The 23575-nt window shown below is 42.5% G+C and overlaps 1 protein-coding gene across 2 annotated transcripts in view; it reads right to left on the reverse strand.

The window, feature by feature from the left end:
- Positions 1–23575, reverse strand: part of GTF2E1 (general transcription factor IIE subunit 1) — a 57498-nt gene that overhangs the window by 4970 nt on the left and 28953 nt on the right. For both annotated transcript variants that reach the window (XM_064465610.1, XM_064465618.1), the window contains exons 3-4: positions 5110–5311; positions 50–297 (exon numbers count right to left, since the gene is read on the reverse strand). In XM_064465610.1, the coding sequence (XP_064321680.1) occupies positions 50–297; positions 5110–5311 (450 nt within the window). The remainder of the gene's footprint in view (positions 1–49; positions 298–5109; positions 5312–23575) is intronic.

The raw sequence follows: 23575 nt of genomic DNA on the forward strand, positions 1-23575 counted from the left end.
AGCATCACATAAAAGCACAGCAGTACTTCTGCTCTGTGAATTTTCTTACCATCTTTGATTTCGTCAGGGTCATAAGCCCCCTGCACCGTGCTCTCCCGTAGCCAGATTGGTCTCTCTCTGGCCGTCTTTCCTTCACTTGCAGACCGGTTAAGATCCTCCTGGTCCTCCATGCTGATGACAACATTCTGGGTATACAAGTCCTCATATGACGGTCCTTTTGTAGTCCATGCTTCCCGATGGTGTCCACCTGCAAGGCCAGCTGCTGTCCCTGAACCAGTACCAGCTGCACGCTCCTTGCTACGTAAAAGTCAGAGAGAAAAACAGAGCAGTCAGAACAAGCCCTTCCTCAGCCAGCACTGCAACCTTAAACTATGATTCCATCATACATGGAGCTCCCATGATCTGCGCTGAGAACCTGCATTCTGATTTCTAACATGGCGCCAGGAATTTCTACACCAGCTTGCTGGTTTGGGAAACTTGGGGGTCTCTACTGGGAAACCCTATGTGAGTTCAAGGCAATTTCCACAACAGACACTGAAAAGAAGAGAGAGCACTAAAGCTGCTCATGCACTCATCTGAAAATAAACATAAAATACCAGAATACTCTGAAATAACTGTCATGGCAGCAAAACATAGCCGAACAGTAATCTGGTATTTGGAAAAGACTCTTTTTGGCCTTTTCACAGCAATCCTATACTGCATTAAAAAAAATGGCACTGAAGTTTAACTAAGTCAGATGACAGGCCCAAAGACCCAGCATGCTCAGATCTGTGAACCATTATTAACCACACGACTCATGAAGGGGTTAACTCACCATGAAAAATACAGTTCAAACCTTTGCTTGACTTGTGAGTGACAATGGCCCGTGGTAAGTCACATGTCCTGTGTTACACAGGACATCTGTACTATCCACAGACACAGCCCTGGGAGGACTGGGGAGTCCAGGCAGAAGAAAAGAAGAGCTGAGAGGGTACCTTCAAACCAGAGGAACAGAGTTGGGCAAAGGGCTTTGTGTGGTGATGGCATGCGTGAGGGGGCAAGACAGAACTGTATTCATCGTGGAAAAGCTGGAGAAAGGCAGGCGATGACTAATGAGAAGGGTATGGCAGTCAAAGCCTAGATCTCCTTTGTTTTCTGAGAGGAGCTGCAGCCAGCACATTTCCTCCAGGCTCCTTTCTAGCTCAGGAGACTGATAGAGAAAAGAAACATTCCTGCTTGGATCTGATGGAAAGAGGACATCAGGTGGAGTACTTTCTGCATAGTGATGGCAATAAGCCTAAAATACTGTCTCTGGCCCATGCTGCTACATATGCATTGATCAGGGAAAGCAGCTGAATGGAAACTGACTGCCGCCTGGGTGGGGAAAGCCAAAAGTGACCGTTCCTCTACTTCAAAATTGTATTTCATCTTCTCAGCGAAACAGATCCGCTGCAGATTGCATTCACCCTCAGCCATATGATTTCAGTCATCTGACTGCCAGTGGTACCTATGGCTTTTCACAGGTAGCAGACTTGCCTGGACGACTCCTCTTCTCCAGAGCAAATCCAACAAGGATACTCATGGTCTCCCTGCTCTGCTGCCAGCTGAGTTGACAGAAGTTGTCAGTAAGCACAGTTCACTCACTGCTATCTACCCAACGACCCTTCCTCTGACCAAGAAGCTCAAAATAAGGTTGCAGTTGGAGAAGACCCGAGTAATACGCAATTTTTTAAATTCAGCAAGGACTTAACAACTGCTTGATGAACTAATTCTGCTGGATTTCGAGGGGTAAATAGTAAGGGGAAAATATGCAGGTCAGTGATCATCAGTCTTCCCCAGATAAAAAATATTGGTGTGTTCAGCCGCAGTTTGGATGGAGGGCTACTCACAGCCTCCCAACAGGGCGTTTGCTGGGGACTGTTAGAAAAATACTTCACAGCATCTGTGTTAGCCTGTGTCCACACACTAACCGGTTCTCTCCTGCAGCCAACCCCTCCAGGAGAGAGTCACAGTAGCCTTGAATTTTGGGGCAGGAGGCTCATGCACATGTATTGCTTATATAACCTAAGGAAGCACACAGAGGCCTTCTTCCCAATGCGTTATTTCAAGCGTTGGTACCTTTCAGCTCTCCAAGACTGGCGTGTGTTCTGTGAAAAGCACCACTCTGCTTCCCACACAATAGAAATCTCTAACCAGTGTTTCCCTGATGATTTTATGTAATCCACTTTCCTCACAAGATACACAATGCAGCTCTCCCTCAAGCTTTCTCCTCCCCACAACTGCAGCGTGACAGCTAAATACTCAGTAGTGCCAGGAACTGCCTAATAATAGTTTTGCACAGAGGTCCCTGTAAGTGTCCCTGAAATTGACTTTTTTTCCTACCTGGCATCATTTAACAGCAAAACGTACTTCATGATGTCAGGAACATTTCAAAAATGAAAGTAATAAGTCTAAGAGACACCTACAATACTAATTACTTTAAGCCATCTACTGCAATGTCCCACACCTAAGTGGAACCATCTAGACACTTCCTGTCTCCTTTTGGTCCCTGGTGAGCTTTGCAAACGTGTCTCAATTTACTTCCTTGTTTGTGGAACTGCATCTTCAGCAGCACTGTTGATAGGAGTCAGCGGCCCCTCAAGACTGTGTGACCAGGAGAATAGTCCTTACTGCCAGAAGAGATCTTAATGTTCAGCAACCCTGTCCCAAAGTACAGGATTAAACACCACGGGTCAGGCACCAGCAAAAGGCCAGATGTGTGAGTTGCCTTATGGGCAGCACAGAGCAGATGAAGGGAGCATACTCTTAAATCCCTCTCTCTTAGATCCAAGATCTGCTTTCTCCCCACCTAGGTTTAGACTTTGCATGGCCATCCTGCAGGCAGGACTGTGGCAGCTCAGTGGCCCAGATGCGGCTACATTTGTTCTGTTACCCATCGGCTGTCTTACCCTGATGGAAATCCCTTAATGAGTGGTTAGCTGCCTTTAAAGGTGACATCAATAATCCTTGACATAGCTGAGGTATGGCCCACAGAAACCGCATTGTGCAATGGGAAAACAACTTGAAATTTTCATCTCAACCCTGCCCAGACAATTAAGAAAAGGTCTTACATAATGGGGATAACTCTTCTTGTGCCGTGTTTGAAATAAAGCACTTTTTCACTTAGCTGCTCTTAAGAGCTTCAACTTCACAACAGACAACCCATGGTCCTTGATAGCATGACCACAGAAATTAATTCTGTGAACATTTTTGTTATATAAAATCACACAATTTTGACATAAGAAAATGGAGGGGATATTAAAATCCATCTGTTTTAGAAAACCACAGAGAACGGTGGTTTCACAGAGAAGGTGAAGCAGGTTTATTTCAAAACCTGTGGGACTAATTCATGCTCTGCCATGATTAAGAAAATTAATGGCCTCCTAGAAAGATATAAAGATCTGCCCAGTTTCCCACAGCAGGTGAATGACAGTTGCGCAATGTCAGTGTGGTCACTTAGAGCTATAACTCCCCTGAAAACACATGAAGTTGCCTGCGTCAGTGCAAAGAGATGATACAGGCACTTCGTGACCTCTTCTCTTTGTTTCAGAATCACCAATTGTCTATTTTGTCAATGATTTCAGACACTTGAGACTCCACAAAAACAGACGGAATAAATAACCCATGGTTTGGCACTTAAAAAAATATAAATCTCACAGCAGCGCTTTCATGCGATTAGCTGCTTTGAATTAATAAGTTAATAAATAATTTAATCATTGTATGTGCTGAAGCAAGTTGTGTTCAAGTAAGCATTTAAATAGCTGCCTATTTATTTTGTCATTCCTTGCACAAAGTAATTATTCATTTACAGTGTTTTAAAAGTATTTAAGAGTCAAGTAAGTGGGTGCTGCTATTTAATCATGGGACTGCACCAGGCTTCTGCTCTGATAATTTCCTGTGCCCAAAAGGGGAAGACTGAGAAATGACTCTCTCTTTGGTGGGGTTATCCCAGTTCTACTACTCAAACTACAGAAAAGGGTTTTTAAAGCAAAGCCTAGGGATTCAGCTTGGACATAAAGGCTTCAAAGACTCCCCATATCACCAAAGACATGTTGAGTGACCTTGGAAAAATCTCCTCCCCTCTCTATATTGCTTCTGTTTTTCTATCAGAATGATTAAGAAAATCAGCTACCTTCTTGGCTAGAAAAAGACTATGAATAGACAAAGAATCTTTATTATATTAATTAGAAACTGTCTAGCATGAATATATGGGGAACATTGTCTCTCAAGGTTAGCCTGAGAAAAAAAAACCCAGAGTATCCTGCTTGCTCTCCCATTAACTAAAGCCAAGCACCCCAGGGCAGTGTGGGAACACTTTCTCTCATGGTACATTCCGCCCCCCCGCCCCAGTGTGTTTCATTAATTTTTTTTTAAACACAGAAGTGCATCACATTTCACCATAGCTGACAAAACTGACAGCTCCCCACATCTTTCTGCATTATTTAAACATCATCTGTTTTTGTACAGCTAGGAATGTTCTGAAAGAAAGTGTCATTTCCCATGGGTAGGAACATTCTTTAAAGAGTTTTTGACTATAACATGGTCTCCTCCTGAAAAGAAGAGGTGCGTAACAAGTAGGAGAAAATCAGAATAAAAAATACCCTTATTACAAGTAATGTCTTCGAACTGGAACACAAAGTGTAGAATGCAGATAGCTTAGTTTCAAAAGCTGGGTAGAAGCAAAAGGAATAGATGAAAGATAAGGGTTTGAGAGAAAGACCGCAGTGTAGATGACATCCTCAGAGCTTTGCCAAATGGCTGCAGTTTGCATTTCTTAAATACTGGGGCAAGGGCTTGGTATACCTACCAGCTGCAGCACAGCAAGCAGCAGGTAATTCCAGCACCCCACCTCACAGGAAACTACATGCAAGAGGCTCAGCAGAAGAATAGTCATCTGCCTTACTTAGTAAAAAATGGTTACGGCCCTTTGCCTCTTTATAAACCACACATTCCTTGGGGAATCTGTCAGTTGCTTGCATAGTTGGTGCTGAACAAGTGCGTCCTCAATGCAGCCTTTGGGAAAGCCTCACAGAGCAGATGAACACACTACAAAGAAGCAGCACAGTGAGAGAAGACCAGGCACGTTCCCACCTCTGCTTCAGGGCAGGAATCTCTGTGGGTTCTGGCTCGAGGATTTCATAGGCTAAGTTAACATCTTCTGTCTCACGAAGCAGCGCATAGATGGGCTCAATCTGCTCATTAAATCTTGCCACAAGTGTCCTTGCATCCTTTTTGGGCATCGCCGACTCATCTTCTTCCACTTCAGTCTCACAGAAAGTACAGCGGAAAGTTCCTGAAATGAAAGAAGTTGGTAAGCATTGGAAGGAAAGCATCAGGTCCAGCTCTTTATACAACCTTTTAAACAGCAGTGCTTTGCTGTTTTCTTAGCTTGATGCCAAATAGCTTTTCTCCCCCTGACAATCCCTTCCCACACACAGCGTACCTGACTATTATTTAAGCAGACAACAAAGCAAGCATTTTGATGCCATCCAGTGATACCCAGTTGGGTACAGCTTCTCACTCTGAAAATCCCAGATGGGCTGCAGTACCTCTACTGAGACATCTCCTAATCTCACTCCCTCTTTCTTGCTGCACATTTTAAATGTCAGCTACAACTGGGCTGTGATAAAAAGCTTCACAATATACTCTTCAGAGTTCACATATTTTCTGTTTCAGGTGCTTGCACTGGTATCTCCCAGGCCACATGAACAGGCTAATTTCACAATGAAGCAGGGTGTAGTTTTACACTGCACCAGCCGCTCTGCAGTAACTGCTATTATAACCATTTTCACTCTGTGACTGATTCAAAAAAGATGGCTGCTCTTTCTGTTTCAGGGCCAAAACACACAAAATAGTCATTACTGCAAAGCAGCAGATACAAAAATTTATCCCACCTAACCCCCATATTAACCTCTTGAAATTAAGAACGGCAAGATAAGAAGTGTATGAATGGCAATTAAGAATAAGCTCATTTTTCAGACCTCATCAGGATCTATAAAAACAGGTCGAACATAAAGGCAACTGAAATGGTTGCATGGCAGTGCAGTTACAAAAAACCTACTGAACTCCTGCACAGCAGGCTTTTCAGTTTCATCACTCCATCTGTGAGTAGGACCCTTAGGGCAGTACGGGCACAGTAGGACCTTACCATATGGTCCACTACGAGGGGAGCAGCACAGTGTAATGAGTTATCCTTGCAAGTGCTGGACTAAGAACATACCTCTGCCTCCTCAGAATGCTTACATCCAGAGCGATGCTCACAGGCTTCTCAATTTTTTTTTGTCCCTGTGTGACTTTATTAATTTTTCCATTCTGTGACACCTATACACATCTAGCGTCATCTCTCAATACCCCAACAAAGAAAGGAAAAGATCTGTTTACTAATAGGGAGCCTGAGGATAGGTAATATCAGGGAAATTATAAGCTTATGTCTAAAAATCAGTATTAGAATCAGTGTTGAAGCCTGCTATATCACCAATGCTACGTACGAACACAGTCAAAAGAATGGGGTTTGCCTAGGGCACATGGGCATGATGTAATGAGACAGGCTGGCAAGCCAGGGCTTCTGGTATCTTGTTTTGCTGCTTACACAGATTTACTAGTCTTGTCACTTCATTTTTCAGTGTACCTCTTTCTCTGCCTGTAAGACAGCGATAAAAACAAACCTAACTTCTTCACTGATGGCTGTGAGGGCTAGACAATGCTCGCACTCTTCTTGGAAGATACACAAAAGCACTGTTTATGACAGGAGGCAGATCTGTTGCCTCTCACAACAGCCTGTGGAGATGCAGTTTTCTACCTCGGCACCATCTGAAGTAGGTTTTGCTAATCATTACTCATAAATTAATGTGTGTTGTACACGTGGCCTGTGGCCTGTACACATTTCTTGCAATAAACTCTCTCTTTAGAAAGTTTGGCTTATCTACATGTAAAAAGCTGGAGCACCCAACAACAGTGGTATGCAAAGTAAAGGATAAGTGGATAAAGTGCTCTTCTCTCCCACCCAAGCATGAAACACTCTGCTTATTTTTTCAGGCTGTAAAAATTCCCCCTACTTATTCAAAAATTGTACATTATATAAGCTGTCAGGCCGGCAAAAACTGAAGCCAAAGTTTGGTCTCCTTATCCCACATCTGAGGCTATTGGCTTGACAAACTGGCAAACAAGCTGAACCAATTTAAAATAATTAGCACATCTCAGTTCTCATAATGGACCAAGTGAACAAACACAGGTTAATGAGGAAAACTCTTCTCTTTTACACCACCCCAAGTCCTGTTACATGTTCCTGAGACAGCTCAGACTTTCCACACTTCCATCTGTGAACCCCATGAGTATTTGCAAAAGATTAAGATAGTGGGGAGAATGGTTCCAATTCAGAGTACCAAAAAATCAGAAAGTAAATACAGCTCTAATGAAACAGAACTCCTAAAGCTATCATGGATTTGCTGCAACTTCCACCCCTCAGGGTTCTTAGTAAGCAAAAAAAGTTAATAGATGAACTATGTAAAGAATCTGGGAATGATTGAAATGACAAGCTTCCTCCATTAATATGCTGATTTTTTTTGAGGTGATGCAGCATTTCACAAGAGGCATATGTGATTATAGAACTGGGAAGTTGCTTTGCCATGGCAGATGGCATTTATACACTGCAAACCTCTTTTGTTAGACTTTAAGAGGTCACAAAATGTCACCAGAGCTTTTATGACATGGCACATCACATCAGCAGTGACACATGTTCCTTACAGATATGTATTGCATGTGACAAACATGAAGTGGAGGCCATCCAAAGGCTGAGAATAGCAATGTTCCCACTCTGACAAGGGATTTCTTCCTTCAGCCCTTACACAACTGATAGTTTTCCATTTGAATATGCTGCATAAACCAGAACAAGTAGATATCCTGGAGTGAAAAGACCTGAGGCTTTCCTGCATCTTGCAAATGCAAGATGGGATACAACCCCTCCTTTCCACACATGCTCAGGCACTCATAGACCTCTCTGGCTGCACGTTAAAAAACAGCCATCTGAAAGTGATCTCTTCATTTGCTCCCAGACTCTCCAAGGCAGATAGCTGGTAATCTGGCTCCCCATGCCTTAAGATTAAAGCAGCTCAAGTTCTGAAGTGTAAGGCCAGAATATTTAGAGATAGTTCCTGATGACTTGATTTCACTTGAGAGAAGGAAAAGGTTAACTGCCCACGCACATTGCATGCACAATATCCAAGCATGCATGCTGCATCTGCTATAATTAACACATTTAACTGGCTACAGCCTCCTGAGCCTGAGCCCAGGTCCTGCTCACTCCCTTCTCAAAGGGTTCAAGCCTCATCTCCAGCCCAACAAGGTGTCTTCCTTCCAGTCTATCCATTGGGATGCTGCCCCAGACTCTCACTACTCCTGGACTTACAAACTGCTTCATTTTCAACTTAAACTTATTTCCATTAATTTCAAACCTATTTACTGTTGTGCCAAAAACCGTACCTCAGCTCAGCTAGCTTCCATCTTGCTGTTGATCCTTCAGGTATATTTATGAACTGCTGTCTTACTCATCCCTCCATCTTCACTTTGCAAGGCTCAGTGAAGTCACACATTTTTCTTTGCTTTTTAAAACTAGCCACCCATTCCTCCGTCCATGCTATCAGCCTCATTGGGCACTTTCATCAGTTTGCTCTCCTCTTTCTGCTGTAAAGCTGGAAGTATATACAAATGTTCAGATGAGTCTTCCCAAAAGCCCAACAGCATTAGTGTGTCTGAGACCTTTTAAGATCAGGGTAACACATCATCGAAGTGCTGCCTCAATTATCACAAGACCTAGCAATGCTCCCAGACCTTTCTTCCTCCTTTGCCGTTTCCAGTTGATGAGCTCTACATTTATAGGAGACATTTGCATTAGAAGCTAGGTGCATGACACTGTAATTTAAACTATAATCTTTCAGCTCCTTTTTATTCCTCCAGCCTTCACCCTCATTTAATTCTCTATTCTTGACTGCATCACAAAACATTAAGCTAATTTATTTTCAAAATCTCCCACAACCTTCTTTTAGAAATAGCATTATTACCATTACATGGAGAGTGAGCTAAGGCACAGATGGCACTATTTCAGAAGTATCTCCTGATTTGAGCAGTACTTGATTCGAGATGCCTAAGAAACACTTTTCTGAAACTTCTGTTTCAGCAAACAGCATGCAGTACTTTTACCAATCTTCTTCCAGGCTCTAGAATTTGGCATCTCAGACGAGTTAGGTACAACCTGGACAGGCTGGAGAGCTGGGCCAGGGTGAACCTCATGAAATTCAAGAAAAGGAAGTGTAAGGTCCTGCACCTGGGGAGGAACAATCCATGCACCAGGACAGGTTGGGGTTGACCTGCTGGAAAGCAGCTCTGCTGAGAAGGACCTGGGAGTGCTGGTGGACAGCAAGGAGACTCTGAGCCAGCACTGTGCCCTTGTGGCCAAGAAGGCCAATGGTATCCTGGGGTGCATAAAAAGGAGTGTAGCCAGCAGGTTGAGGAAGGTTACCCTCCCCCTCTACTCCACCCTAGTGAGGCCACATCTGGAGTACTGCATCCAGTTCTGGGCCCCCCAGTTTAAGGAGGACAGGTAACTACTAGAGAGAGTCCAGTGGGGAGCTGCCAAGATGACCAGGGGACTGGAGCATCTCCCTTATATGGAAAGGCTGAGACACCTGGGTTTGTTTAGCCTGGAGAAGACAAGACTGAGGGGGGATCTTGTCAATACTTGTAAATATCTGATGGGGGAATGTCAAGAGGATGGGGCCAGACTCTTTTCAGTGGTGGCCAATAACAGGAGGGGCAATGGGCACAAATATGAACACAGAAAGTTCCACCTAAACATGAGGAAAAACTTATTTCCTGTGAGGGTGACAGAGCAGTGGAACAGGCTACCCAGGGAGGTTGTGGAGTCTCCTTCCCTAGAGACATTCAAAACCTACCTGGACACGGTCCTGGTGCCCCCTGCTTTAGGTGTCCCTGCTCAAGCAGGAGGGGTGGACAAGATGATCTCCAAAGGTCCCTTCCAATCCCTACCATTCTGTCATTCTGTGAGCAGCTGATGATAGCCTTTGATAAATTTAGCTCAAAATGACTAGTCCAACACTGCACAGAAACTCAGCTGGCCTGGAGGATCAGATCATGTTCCTGTGGCTACTACATCCATTTTCTTCAAGGAATTCTCTGACTCTCACACTGCACATTTCTTCCTTCTTCTGCAGCAAGCCAGAAAAAAAAGTGCATTATCTACACACAGCTTCTCTCTGTTACTGAGCAAAGCATACATTCTGTGGGGGGAAAAAATTTATGTGGTGGAAAAAATGTTACAGGGTGTGTAAGCAACTTTAATTTAAACACTCTCTACCCCTGAGTGCTTCATTTGATGTTAAAAAGAGAGTATTAAGACCCTGAGGTAAGGACAGGAGTTCCTAGGTTCCTACCAACAGGAAGCCGGACAGTTGCCTCCCACCATGTGATGATGTGCCGACAGCCATATTGTTAATCTGCAGGCCTGGAGCCCTCAGTTCTGCACAGGCCTCTGCCATTTAACTGAATGAAATAGCAGAGAAGATGACAACCTGCTAGTGCTGTGCGGAATGGCTGCAGGGGGAGCAGGATGCCTTGCCAGCTTGATTCCTGGCAACAAAGGGAGGATAAGAAACACCTCAACCTCAGGTCCTACTCTAGATTCTTGGAAGAGATGTGCTTTTGTGGGAACCTGCTATCCTACCTGCTAGCTCCAAGCCTGAGGCTTCCTACCCAGCTCTTCAATCCGCTCCCACCCCTCTTCCTGGCTTTTCCCCACCAGGATGGTCCTGTTCTCCTTGTTAGCAAGTCCTGGTCTATCTAGTCCTCCTTTCTCAGCCTGGGCTCCTCTCACTTCTCACTTCCCTGTTCATTCTTCTTTTCACCCTTCTTTTCCTGGGCTGCTTTTTCCAATCTCAGCCTCTCCTCACTCCCACGCCTCTCTGCCCCACACTCTCTGATCAGCTAATTCTGCTTCTTAATTAGAGTACTGATCATCAGATTAATTTCCTGTTTCAAGTCAGAGAGATGGAAGATCTTTTCACAGCACAGCCTGTCATTCAGAACAATATAACACAGGCAAAGGAATATGCATTTCTCTGGTCTCCTCTTACATTTTCTCATCAGCCCTTTCTTCAAAATGGCCAAACTGTTTTTTGATTAAATTTTCCTAAGCAATTTAAACTTAGTTGGATGCATAGAATGGGGAAAACTCAGCATAAAGTAGGTGTTTGACAAAGTTTTGAACAGAATAAAAAACACAGAGCAACTCCTATGCTCGCCCTCCGCAAATGATCCAGGCTCATGTAATGGAAATACTCAGCAACCTAAATAATAGGCAGCACTGTCAGTACAAATTATAATTAACTTCCTTTCATTTCTCATTGATTTTCGAGATTTAGAGGACTGTTTATGACAGCTCCTAAAGGCATTTCTCTCCTGAATCATTAAAGATACAAACAGTAGGATGAGTGGCTACAACAGACCTGGATCATTAGTTACCATAACATACTCCACATTAGGATATAAGGATAGTCACCACTAGAAGTAGCAACCTGAGGGGTTAAATTGAAGGAAAGAGAGTTTTAATGACCTTAATATACCAAGCTAGTAACAGAGCTAATTGTTAAAACAGTTGATTGTTAACTGGATTAATGATAATGCAGATCAGATGTAGGAGCTGTTGATCTTTAGTGACGTCCAGACTTACACAGACTTCTCAGCCCTCATTAAACTGTCCTTATCTCAATGAGAAAGCAATCCAGTGTGTCTGAGTGGGAAGCATGCTCCCGCCCCGAGGAACAACGAGTCTCCTCTCAATTTTATAGGGTAGCCTTCCCAGTCCCCATCTCTCTTTTCTCCCCATCTTGGAGACCTACAGTCCCAGTACACTTGTATTCACATTTAGACTTCCAAAACCCCAGCTGTTTTAGACAAAAAAATAGAGAAACCCACCAATAAAATCCATCTCTTGAACACCACAGCAATACCATTCTCTCTTGCAAGTAATTCAGTGTTTCTGCACATGCATTAAAAGAGCCAGTTACAGAGCACAGTGTGTTACATAAAATGTAATGCCACATCTCATCTTCCTGAGACAGCTTTCATGGTTCACTGGATCTCAAGCTCTTGAGGACACTCCACAGCCCAGGGCCGACTGCAGTACTCTATCTTGAAATGTGACAGAGAAAGTGTATGTTTTTATATTAGTCCTGTGCAGACACTGTTGTCAGAGGTTCTTGCACTACAGGAACAAACATAGGACCGTATGTAGGACATGTCAGCATTTTGGGAAGATTTGCTAACCCCACTTCTGGAATAAAACGCCCATTCAGCTTTGCCACTGAAACCCAAAATGCATCAGGCTTTGTCCCAACAGTCTGAAAAGGCTCGCTTTAAGATTTCTAACTATAGAGAAGGTAAGATATATTGCAACTGAGATACGTAATGTTGGGCAGAGACAGTGACAGAGCAAATCTAGAACATGAGGGTGATATCTGAAAGCAGAGAACTGAGAAGTACACAGGATACTGCTGCCCAGAGATGGTCAGTGCAGTGGCTGTAGTTTGAAGCTGAGTATGCAACACCCCTGCAAACTGCACTGCAACCAAATTGTGACACTCGCCAGATGAGGCCTGAGCAGGCGCCAGCATGGACCACTAAATACAGCATCCTGCCCCCAGAACTGGCAGCTCTCTTTGTACAGGCCAAGAAAGTACAGCATCTCCTCTATCCCTCTCTGCCTTTCCTGAAGAGGTACTACCAAGTACACACAATTCGGATTATGGGCAGGAAGGATAGCAACAACCAATACTAAAGGCTGCCTGACACATCCTATTATCAGATCCTACACTGAAATTTGCTAAAACGTCTTTTACATCACAACTCTGTCTCAGATAAGTGAGGAAGCATGTGGAGTGCACATTTATAAAATGTCAAGCGCAGCAGTTCAGCTAGAAATGGGGCTAGGAAGAAATAATGTAACTAATACTGTTATCCAAAGAGAGATTTTAATCTCGTTATGAATTTTTCTATGGTATCTGAATTCCTAAGAAAGCTGTTGTACACAGTTTACGAATGAGATCGAGAACCTAAAATGGAGAAAACAAAAAGTTCCTTTTAACTTTATATGCCCCAAATCGAGACCCAGTTTCTCTCAGGTACATACATATTCTAGTACAAATCCTACTGAGTTAACAGCTATGAGATTAATACTTCTCAGTACCAGACTATAAGGTTTTAAGACAGTTTTCTGTGAATTAGAGAACAAGCAAGGGTCATCCACCTGCAAATGGCTTGTTTTCACTGACCTGCTCAACATGATATGGGACTCTATGGTGGAGGCAGGAGGACAAAACACAGTTCAGGAGCAGCATTCCACTGCTCAGCCCACATGTATAACAGGTTTGGGAAAGAGTATTACATACTTACACCCTCCAAATCAGCCTTCAAAAAAGGTTTATTCTTTGAATTCAGCAGGTGCAAAAACCGGTATTTGATCATACGACTCAACACCTTTTCATAATATGCACACCAATATACAGCTCTGACTTTTGAGTACCTGATTTCAAGCCTTAATAATGCTGCTTAAATATTTTTCTTGTTTAATACAGATTCAGAGTACTGAATTGCCCACCAGGTATTAAACCAAGAGTAAACATTTCATTTGGGATTAAATGTCAATCAATGTTCTTTTCAAAGCTTCTATTATTGTAATATAGATGTAGCAGACACAGTATTTAAGGGCAATTTTGCATTAGCACTATTTTTAATTCAGATGAGGTAATTCTGCCAGAAATGTGCTCAAGAAGGTTCAAAACTGCAACTTGCCAACATATGAAAAATTATCAAAACAAATTGTTGAAAAATAAAAACAAGATGGCAACTTAAAAAAAAAAAAAGAGATAAAGGCATACTCTCAAACACACAGCATGAGTAGCAAAAGGTGAAAGAAATATATTTTCTGATTGCCATCAACCAGTGTCTCACTATAATCAGAAGGAAATTTCACTTAGCTGGTGCATATGTTCATGTATTATTTATTCTCCCTGAGAGCAGTGTGTAAATGTATAAAAATTGAGGGACTGATGGTCCTGGAAACAGAAGGTCTCCCTGTTAAGCTGCAGAGCGGATTTTACTCAGGCAGTTATGTTATCCTAGGCATAATTTGGAAAAATGGTGGTGCTGGAATGTTATTACAGATGGCCAAGAATAGCGTCCAGCATTTGTTCTGGACCCTGTCGGCACAAAATGAACCCTGCTGTTAACAATGAAAATAGGAATTGCTGAAATAAGGCACCCTTGGCAACACCTTTGAATAGATAAGGACAGCGTTTTTCTTCCCTGAAAATCTCAAGCATTTAGGGACAGGGAAACAGAAGTAGAAAAACATTCAGAGACTCTCTCCAGATCCCCCTGTTTCAGACAATGGCAAACATGAACTTCCCATGCCTGAGATCCATTTGTTAAACCACACCAGCACTTCTGATTTTTCTGGAAGAGATCTACCCTTCCATGTTTGTTGTCACCACTGAACCCCTTCAGTAACAGAACAGACTCCCTGAGGAGAGAGATTTACAACTCTGGCACACATCCGATGCTACTTGTAGTCAAAAAGGGCTTCAAATTCAATAGAAGGTGGCTCAGAAATGCCAACAACTGAAACCCTTTACTTTCAAATTCTCTTAATGTGTGGCAAGAAAAATTCCCTACTGCATGAGCTTCCTCCACAAAGCTACTAGGGCCTCCAACAAACAATAATAAGATTAATTAAAAATATTTTAGAATGTCATTTTTTCCTCATTATAATAAACACCAGTCAAAAAGAAGGGTAGCCAAAGGAACATGACATAGATGCTGAGACTTTGCATTTCATGCAAATCTGCTCATTTATCTATCTATATCTAAGAAAACTATTCAAGAACAAAGAGCAAGAACAAACTCCTCAAACTATCATCCCAAGGCAGTATTTGAAAGGCTAACGGGGCCAATGCCAGAAACATGCATTTCCATACCAGTACATCAAGCAGTGGGATGGCAGCAGCTGCCAATGGCAAGAAGAAGAAAGCAAGGCTGTGAGCTCAAGCCAGCGCATTGTCTCCAGCCTTACTTTCAATGGTATCGCATGCTGGACCAACATCAAGAGGACAAGCTTCAGCCTACTTTTCCCTTTTTGTTTTCTGAGAGGCTCTGGAGGCCCTTCACAGTGAACAAAGCAGGTTTTTCAGATGCTGGTTACTTAAGAACAAAAGACGGTCTATTATCAGAGCAGACACGATATTACCCTCCTTCCTGAAGGTCTGGAATAGCTTGTGGGCAACACTCACCAGCTATTCGTGGGTGTAAGAGACCATACTCCTAGCCTGCAGTTTTTGAAACGCGCCCAGCACTGCAAAAATATACAATAGCATGTGATAAGAATGGGTGTCGCCCTCCAATTGAGTTTTTGCAATTCATTTTTTGCTGGGAATATGCAAGCTAGCATTTTCCACTCAACTAACTTCTATTCTCATCTATACAAAAGGTAACAGATGCCCTTCTGAGACCTATGCGCACACCCTCTGCCTGGAAGTCCCACCTTTTAACTGCTGCCTTACACAGTATTTTTATAAATCTATTGATTCTTTTAATATTTCTCACATTTTATCACATGAAGCCTCACTTGTTACCTGACATCAAGAAAACTGGAATATCCATGTATTCTTTTTTGTACTTTTATTAGATACTCTTCTGGACAGTCATGCCACCCCCTGTTCTCTTTTCTTTTAATGCTGTGCCTTTTAAAAACTCCTTCGTGGCTTTACTCTCAAAGGAAATATCTTTCTCCCCTTCCATGTGAAAACTGGGCATGCCAAATGAGACACCCCAAACTGGTCCAAGCAATGCTGCACGAAGGGCCACCCTTCTCATGGCTGGGAAAGGGCTATAGCTGAGCCAGATCCCACCTGCAGGACCCCCTGTATGTAACCGGGTGCTCAGCATGCGGCCAGAGCCAGCAGAAGGCAGTGAAGTCAAAAGCAGCACAATGATAAAGCTTCCTCCACTCAGTGCCTGACCGCTCTCCTTCCCTCTCTGTCCATACAGAGCTATTAGAGTGATGGGAGCAGCACTGAAAGCCTGGACAGCACCTCATGGCTGAGACACTGGCTGACAGGAAGGATCCCATTTTCTCACTAAGTAGAAAAGAAAGGGCAAATGGAAAGACAGGAGCCTGAGTCCCCAGGACTCAGCTGAGCTCCAAACTGTGGGAAGGTGCCAGAATTGCCATGGAGAGAAAAAAGTTGGCAGTTTCTAAGTGGCAGAATCACACACATGCCAGGAGGTAACCTGGAACAGAAAGGGAAGCTAACACACAAGGCTGGAAAAAAGAAATTACGGGTGGGGGAGGGGGGGAAATAACAGGGCACCAAGCAAAACATGCAGGAGGAACTGCTGAGGCTGCTCAAATCCTTGCCCATAACACTGGGCAGGATCTCTTGTGAAGCTGGGACTGAGGTCTAGGTAGCTCTCTCCCACATTGCCTCAGAGAAAGAAGCAACAGGGGAGATGTATTTTTTACCTTCCCAAAGAACAACCTTATCTACCCCTTTTCTGTGACTCATGCAGTGGGAACCACATGGGCCTATGTAGGTGAGAGGGACTAAAATGACAGTGTGGTTTAGTGAGACAGTTGCAAGTGCCATGGGCACATGTTAAAAAACAAGATTTCTACTAACAACCCTTGAAAGACCAAATTCCCAGTGCTCTCACCTCTACTACTTGCTTGGAAAGGAGGTGCTGTTTTCAATGGCTGCTCTTTTCAGAGGAAAAATATCTTCTACAGCTAAGGGCAATTTTTGCCTTCTGTACTGCAGTCTCTCATCACAGGTTTAATGGTAAAACTGAGTAACACTCACCGATGGAGCCAGGCACACCTGCACTGCAGGGTTTGTACATCTTACCAGCATCCAACCACTTAAAATGATTTAAAGAGCAAGCCATCCCAGGCGCACATAACTTTCTTTAAACTGTCCTTTCATTCCAGCGACTTGTGTACCAAAAGAAGCAGTCTGGAAGGGCAAGGACAATGAAGTAAACTGGTTCCTGAGATTCTTTCACTTATTAAAAAAAATAAGTAAGACAGGATGTTTCAGGTGCTAGAGATGCAGAATACTAAGAGTCTGGCCTTCCTGCAGTGGCACACAGGAGAACCGATCAGAAACAAAACCAGTGAGACTACCTTTCCAGTTCAGCCTGACCTATGCATAACAAGAAACAAGCCGGTAACTTATTTCCATTCCAATCATTTGCAACACCAGCAAGAGAAAAGGACTTATTAGTATGAGGTGTATTTTAACAGTGTTTCTGACCTAAAGATCACTGCTGTAGCAGATAACCAGCTAGCGATTTGCCATTTCATGGAACTGTTAAAGAGTGATATTGATGAAAACTTATAGTAATGCCAAACAAAGCAATAAAGAGCCTCCTTGATATCTGCAAATTCTGAGAGTCCAGAAAAGACCACCTCTCTTTATGTCATTCTATCTTATTTCTGCTCTAAGTTAATTTCTTCTTACTGCTAACATCTCAAATTAGATCACCTGAAAAATAAGAGCTGAAAAAGGTTAATTCAGCCTTGCCTTCCACTCACTGTTACAGACAAAGCCCTCTGATTATTTTGCACAGGAAATACCTCTTTAACAACCTAAAACAGCACTACAATTTAAGAATAAAATAAAAAAGAAGAGTGGTTAAAAAGTAATATATGTATTTACTATATTTTATATAATATGAAAATAATTATGTAATAATATAAAGAAATACCATATGGCCTCCCACCTTTTGCATTTTACAATGTATGTTTGGGGAAAATGTGCTATTTAAGGTAGACTGTACAGACCTAACAGTCATAGATAAAGAGTATTTAATTTATCACCTGAAATATCTTCCAAAACAAAAATGTAAGTTTCCCATAAATTACACCCCAGCAAAATGTATCTTTGGACATCAGACTGAATGTACACTGAAAGGAGATGCCATGATAGATAGCAACACAAAATAAGAAATTCAGTTTAATAAATGTTACTAGGCTAACAAAATAGACTGACAGTTTTTCTAAGTGGACTAAGTGATCAAAATTTACTGTTGATTTCCATTACAAAACAATAACAAAAAATGTACTCCCTATTTTCTTAATTTGATCAAACAAAACATCTGCTAATTCTTACACCATTTCATTAGCCTCTTTAGTCAAACAGAAAAAACACCCCCAAAGGCAACATGGATAAACTACCCTTCAGATCACTAAAGCATCAAAGCTCTGGAGTTATACCTCTGATACTGCCTTTCAGCTCAATGGGTTGAGTCAGATTTTGCCTAGTGAGTTTTGTGAGTGTATAGAGAATTAATGTTTGTGAAGTGTTTTGAGCACAGCAAGTGTCAGGTCCTTTCCCCTGACACAGACCACAAATCCAAAACAGGCACATCCATGGTTAATGTTTCATACACCCATATAGATAGTGCTCATAAAGGTCCTATAAGCCTCTTAAATATTCTTATTTCTGATGATCTACAATTCCACTGAAACAAAAGCAAGAAGAAAGTGACTAAGTTTTCCCACTTGCTTTTGAGGAGCTAGGCAGACCTGCAGATACATAAAAGAGTGAGAATACATTAAAAAAAACCAAACCCCAAACCCCTAAGAACAGTCTCGATTTCTTTTAATATAGTCTTTTCTCATCAGAAACTTCTCATATCTTCAAAAACAAGTGCTTCTCCAATAACTCATTTTACAGAGCTGCTTCTCTGCTCTTCATTCCCTTTTCCCAGGGGGAGCAGTGGCTTCACTGATCATGTACCACAACAGCTCCTGATTAATTCTGATAGACAACCAGCAGTTCGCTGGCACATCATCATCATCGCCGTAGGATGAACAATAATCTGCCTAGCCATCTGCTCCCAAATTTATTTTTAACCAGCCATCGCTCCCTTCAGTGCGGTGAGTGTGGCAGGAATGGCACCCTTCCCCCTGGAAGTGTTGTGCTCCAAGGCAGTGGCAGGGGGGAAATGTCCAGTTGTGTGCCCCTGAGCATCACAGTGGATAGGAAACAGATGGATAAATGCAGGATGAGAGGAAAGAAAAATTGCTTCTTCACCATAGGGGCAGGAAAGTGCCTGTTCTCCTCCAGCAGATAGAGTGCCCACTGGTTTTTTCAGGTCTTTGGGCAAGTTTGATAAGATTAAATGGTGCAAGGTGGTAGGAGAAGCAGGGGGAGGTAGGTTGTTAACCATTTACTGATAGGAATATGCATCCCTGCATTTACTGAGGCCCATGAAAATTTTCAGCATAAAAACTTTTTTGATCACCTCGGTTCACCTCTGAAAGTTAAACCTATGCAACGTTCGCAGGCAGACACTGTCCCAAGCAAGCTGTCCTGTTGTGCCAGTTAGTCTCAACCTAAGACACCCCTTGTGAAGCGCAGACTTGATTCATTAACTTCCTTTGAAGAGGAGCACCAAGATGTTACATCAGCATGGGAAGCTAGCTGGGAGCTGTGGGAAGGACAGGAGTACAGGCTGGATGAAGTCGTACAGCAGTGAGGAGGTTTATTTTTCCAACTTCATGGCCCTGCTTGCTGTTTTCACACTTACCTTCAGGTACAATAGTACAGTCCAGGGGGTGACAATTACAGCACCACTGCGGCTATGCCATGGCTGAGAAGCGCTGCTGACACCAGCAGACTGCAGTTAGACAATAGCATATGTAGAAACTGATGTCATGTTACAACGGAGACTTAGAAAGAAATCTGGTGGAGAGTAAAGCTTTGTACAGCTGGTAAAATGAGCTACACATCTTTACTGTCAGCAAGATCTGATGATCTGATTACTCCATGGAGAACAGGGAACTGTTGAAAGCAGTCTCTGGGATATGAAGAATTGTCAAAACCCCAGAAGGGCAAAAAAGATCAGAGAAAGAATAGAAACAGAGGGACCTTAACAGGTCTCCAGTCCAGCCTCCTGCTCAAACCAGGGCAATCAGACCCAACTGCTCATGACTTTATCTGGGCATTTCTTGAAACCTTCCAAGGGTGGAGACTACACAACCTCTCTCAGCAACCTGCTGCACTTGCTTGACCACCTCCATGGTGAAAAGGTCTTATATCAGGTTGGAACCTCTTGTTTCAATTTATATCCATCACCTCTTGTTCTCCTCCCATGCACCACTGGGAAGATCCTGGCTTTGTCTTCCTGGTAATCTCTTGTAAGTGGCACATGTTAGATGGCACGCATGCTCATAAACAAACCAGGGAGACAGGCTAAAGATTAATTGACAATAAGGAATATGCACAGATGAAAAAAATATTCTTAGTGAGTAGGTATCAATCATTGGGCATCAGCTGGGATAGTCCTATGAAGTGAGGCCCTGATGACAATCTTTTCTAGTGACTGGCAGATAACTAAATTCTGTGAATTTAATTCACAGTTTGGAGGGCAGAAGGGGTTATATATGCTTTGGGAGACAGGACTGCAATTCCAAGTGGAGAAATGCTTGCAATAAGTATTACGAAATTCAGTAGAGACAGGTGGTGGGGTGGCCAGAAGGGGAGAATTGCTTCAGCAATTCACGGCAAAAAAACTCAGGTTTTATTAGAGGCCAAAACAAGGAACCAACAGTGTTGTGCTGCAAAAAAGTAAAAGAAAATCTGGCTGCTATGTATATTAATAACTATGTCATGCAAAGCACGAGACAATAGTATATTATCCTGCTTTATTCTGCCCTATGAATATCTGCTGATAAACTGGGTGTAGCTTCAAATCCCATACTTGAAGGCGGGGACTGACTGTAATGATTCCAAAAGAACAAAATGACACAGCTTAACACATGTTTCATTGGAGAAAAACTGGAAAGACAGACTTGTTTAGTTTTAAGGTGGCAGTGGTAGGGAACAGCAAATTTTGGATATTTATTATGTTACAGGAACGAAAATGGTGACAAACTGTTCTTCTATTTCACACATACAAAAGATTACTCACAGCTTTAATTTGGGGTAAAAATCCTTTAGGTTAGGGTATTAAGAAAAACTAAGGATAAGCAGCGCTGGAATATGCTAGCCATGGATGTTAAATTATCTTGCTTCAGAACAGGATAATGGGCTCTGTCTTCTAGCCCTGCACTGTATCTGAAAATGGCTTTCAGCATATTCTGAAATGCAGGTATCTTTTATTGTATACTCATTCCCTAGTTTATACCTACTTTTCAAAGCAGAAACAAATGTAACATTTTTAAAGCTGCAAACATAAAATTGTCAACCAAGTAAGAAAAATCCAAACAGAACTTCCCTCCCACCACTGAGGGCTGTTTAATAAATAGAATTGCTAACAACAGCTCTCCTTGGAAAAGTTGATTCTCCATCATCCTTCTGGTTCACAAACAAATGCTTTATCTCTTCTTTTAGGCTTTCTTCTGTACATTTTTAATCAACAGATTGCCAATTTTAAGATACGTTTTTCCACTATGCTTATGCTACAAGCCAGTAAGCCAGGGTCACAGTAACTGAAGGGTACCAAACTGCACACCACTTCTGGAACCCTGCACTCCTTACAGAAACTAACCCATTCATGGTATGAAAACAGTGTCCGGAAAGAACTGCTTCAATATGCAAACTCCATGCAACAGATGCAACAGTGCACATACAGACAGAAAGTCTGGCCCTTTTAGAAGACACCAGAATCACTGCAACTGATCAGGTCAACTGCCCTTTTGCAAGCGTAGCAGTCATTTGAGGGCTGTCAGACACACCTTTCCCTTGCTGCAGGAAAGAACAATGCAGGCTGCCCCACCCAAATGGTTACATACTGTAGTGACCCCAACCCGCTGGCTACTGCACACAGGGTCAGTGATCCACAGAACAGTTTGCCTGAGTAGCTGCACATCTGTGCTGTGCTATGCTGTGCTGCATGTAGAACTTGGCCTTCAGGTCTGTGCTGCACCTATACCCTGGCCGCAGGATAAACTTGTCCAGTTAATTATAGCAAGAGTCTGTAGGCAGCTCTCACACCAGCAATTTCACTACTATGTCATTATCTTGAAGCGAAGCAGCAGGCTCTCATGCAAACTTTCTTTTGCTCAACAGCATAAAAGTATTATTAAAATTTTCTTCTAAGAAACTCCTGAAAACGCTGAAGACCATCATGCATGTGGTTCTGCACATTGTGCTGTGTGCCCTGACTGGAGATCTGTCTGATGCTGGGGATTCCCAGCATCGGAAGGGACCTAAGATTATATGTTCTCCCTTTCCTTCTTGTTAGTTCCAATAAATTATGTTTTTTTTAATCAATACCTCAGTCTGAGTGCCTTTCTTACTGGGACCATAGCAAACACTTGTACCAGTGCCTTACACATGTGTCTGGCACAGACCCTCTGCTAACCTGTTTAAGTGAAAGTCACAACAGTGTTTTTTACTTTAACAGTATTTCATGTCTGATTGGGCACTAAACATCTTGTGACTCTCTTATCCTGTTTTCTGAGCCTCCAACACATGCAGGCTGAAAGAAGAGTATAGAATTGTAGGTTGATTCCTATGAGAAATTCATCATCCTCACATTCTTTTCTATTGCTCCTAGCACACTCACTTACAGGGGGCTGTATGCTGTAAGACTCACACTCACCCTTTGGGAGACTCTGGATAGAGTGAACTTGCCAATTTGAAGGTGGGCTGGAAGACAGTTTAATCCAGCTTGAATTAATTTAAGCAATCACCACTAAAAAAAAAAAAACCAAACCAGTAACATTCTTAATCCTTTGCACTTTTAAACAGTTTCAGGGGTGAAGACAAAGATGTACAGGTGAGGAATGTAACCAAAAGCTACCTTCACACTCAAAACACTGTCCTGAACCTCAGCCAAGATATTAGTGATCTTAGTTTGCTATAGGTGGTTTTAAGAGATCAAAATAAAGCACATTTGAATAATAATGACTAGCATTAAAACTGTTTTAAGATCAAGTGACAGAGACTGTTTTTATAAATAAAAAATAAAAAGTTTTTAAAATTATTTCCTTAATGAAAACTAAACCCTGTTATTTTTGTAGGACAGCTTCCCCTGGATTGGACAGTTCTATACAAAAGAGAAGTTTAACAAACACCAGAACATATGTGAGCTCAATTCTAACATGTGCCAGTTTGGTAGGTCTTCCAGAGTCACAGAATGAAACTGACATTCATATGGTACACACCACAGCAAGAGAGGGCTTTTCCCACTGGACTTGAGACACTTAAACTCAGACATGAACATAGGGTCTACTAGTCAGCAAGCAGCAGAGAGAAAGAAGCTCCATTACAGACCACTTCTTCCTCGGGTGCCCGTGTCTGGTTTGTAAATGCATTAAGTTAGGAAAGATTAATACCTTGCCTAGTATCAATGCCCAATGCTCGGGACGAATCTCTCTCCCCCTCTCTCCCATTTATCCAGTTGTGTTACTGGAACATTTTCTAAGGTCCTGCAAATACCTTTTTAAACAAAACCAGTGTTGAGGCTAATTTTGGCTTCC

Source organism: Phalacrocorax carbo, chromosome 1, assembly GCF_963921805.1.
Source record: "Phalacrocorax carbo chromosome 1, bPhaCar2.1, whole genome shotgun sequence".
Classification (NCBI taxonomy): domain Eukaryota; kingdom Metazoa; phylum Chordata; class Aves; order Suliformes; family Phalacrocoracidae; genus Phalacrocorax; species Phalacrocorax carbo.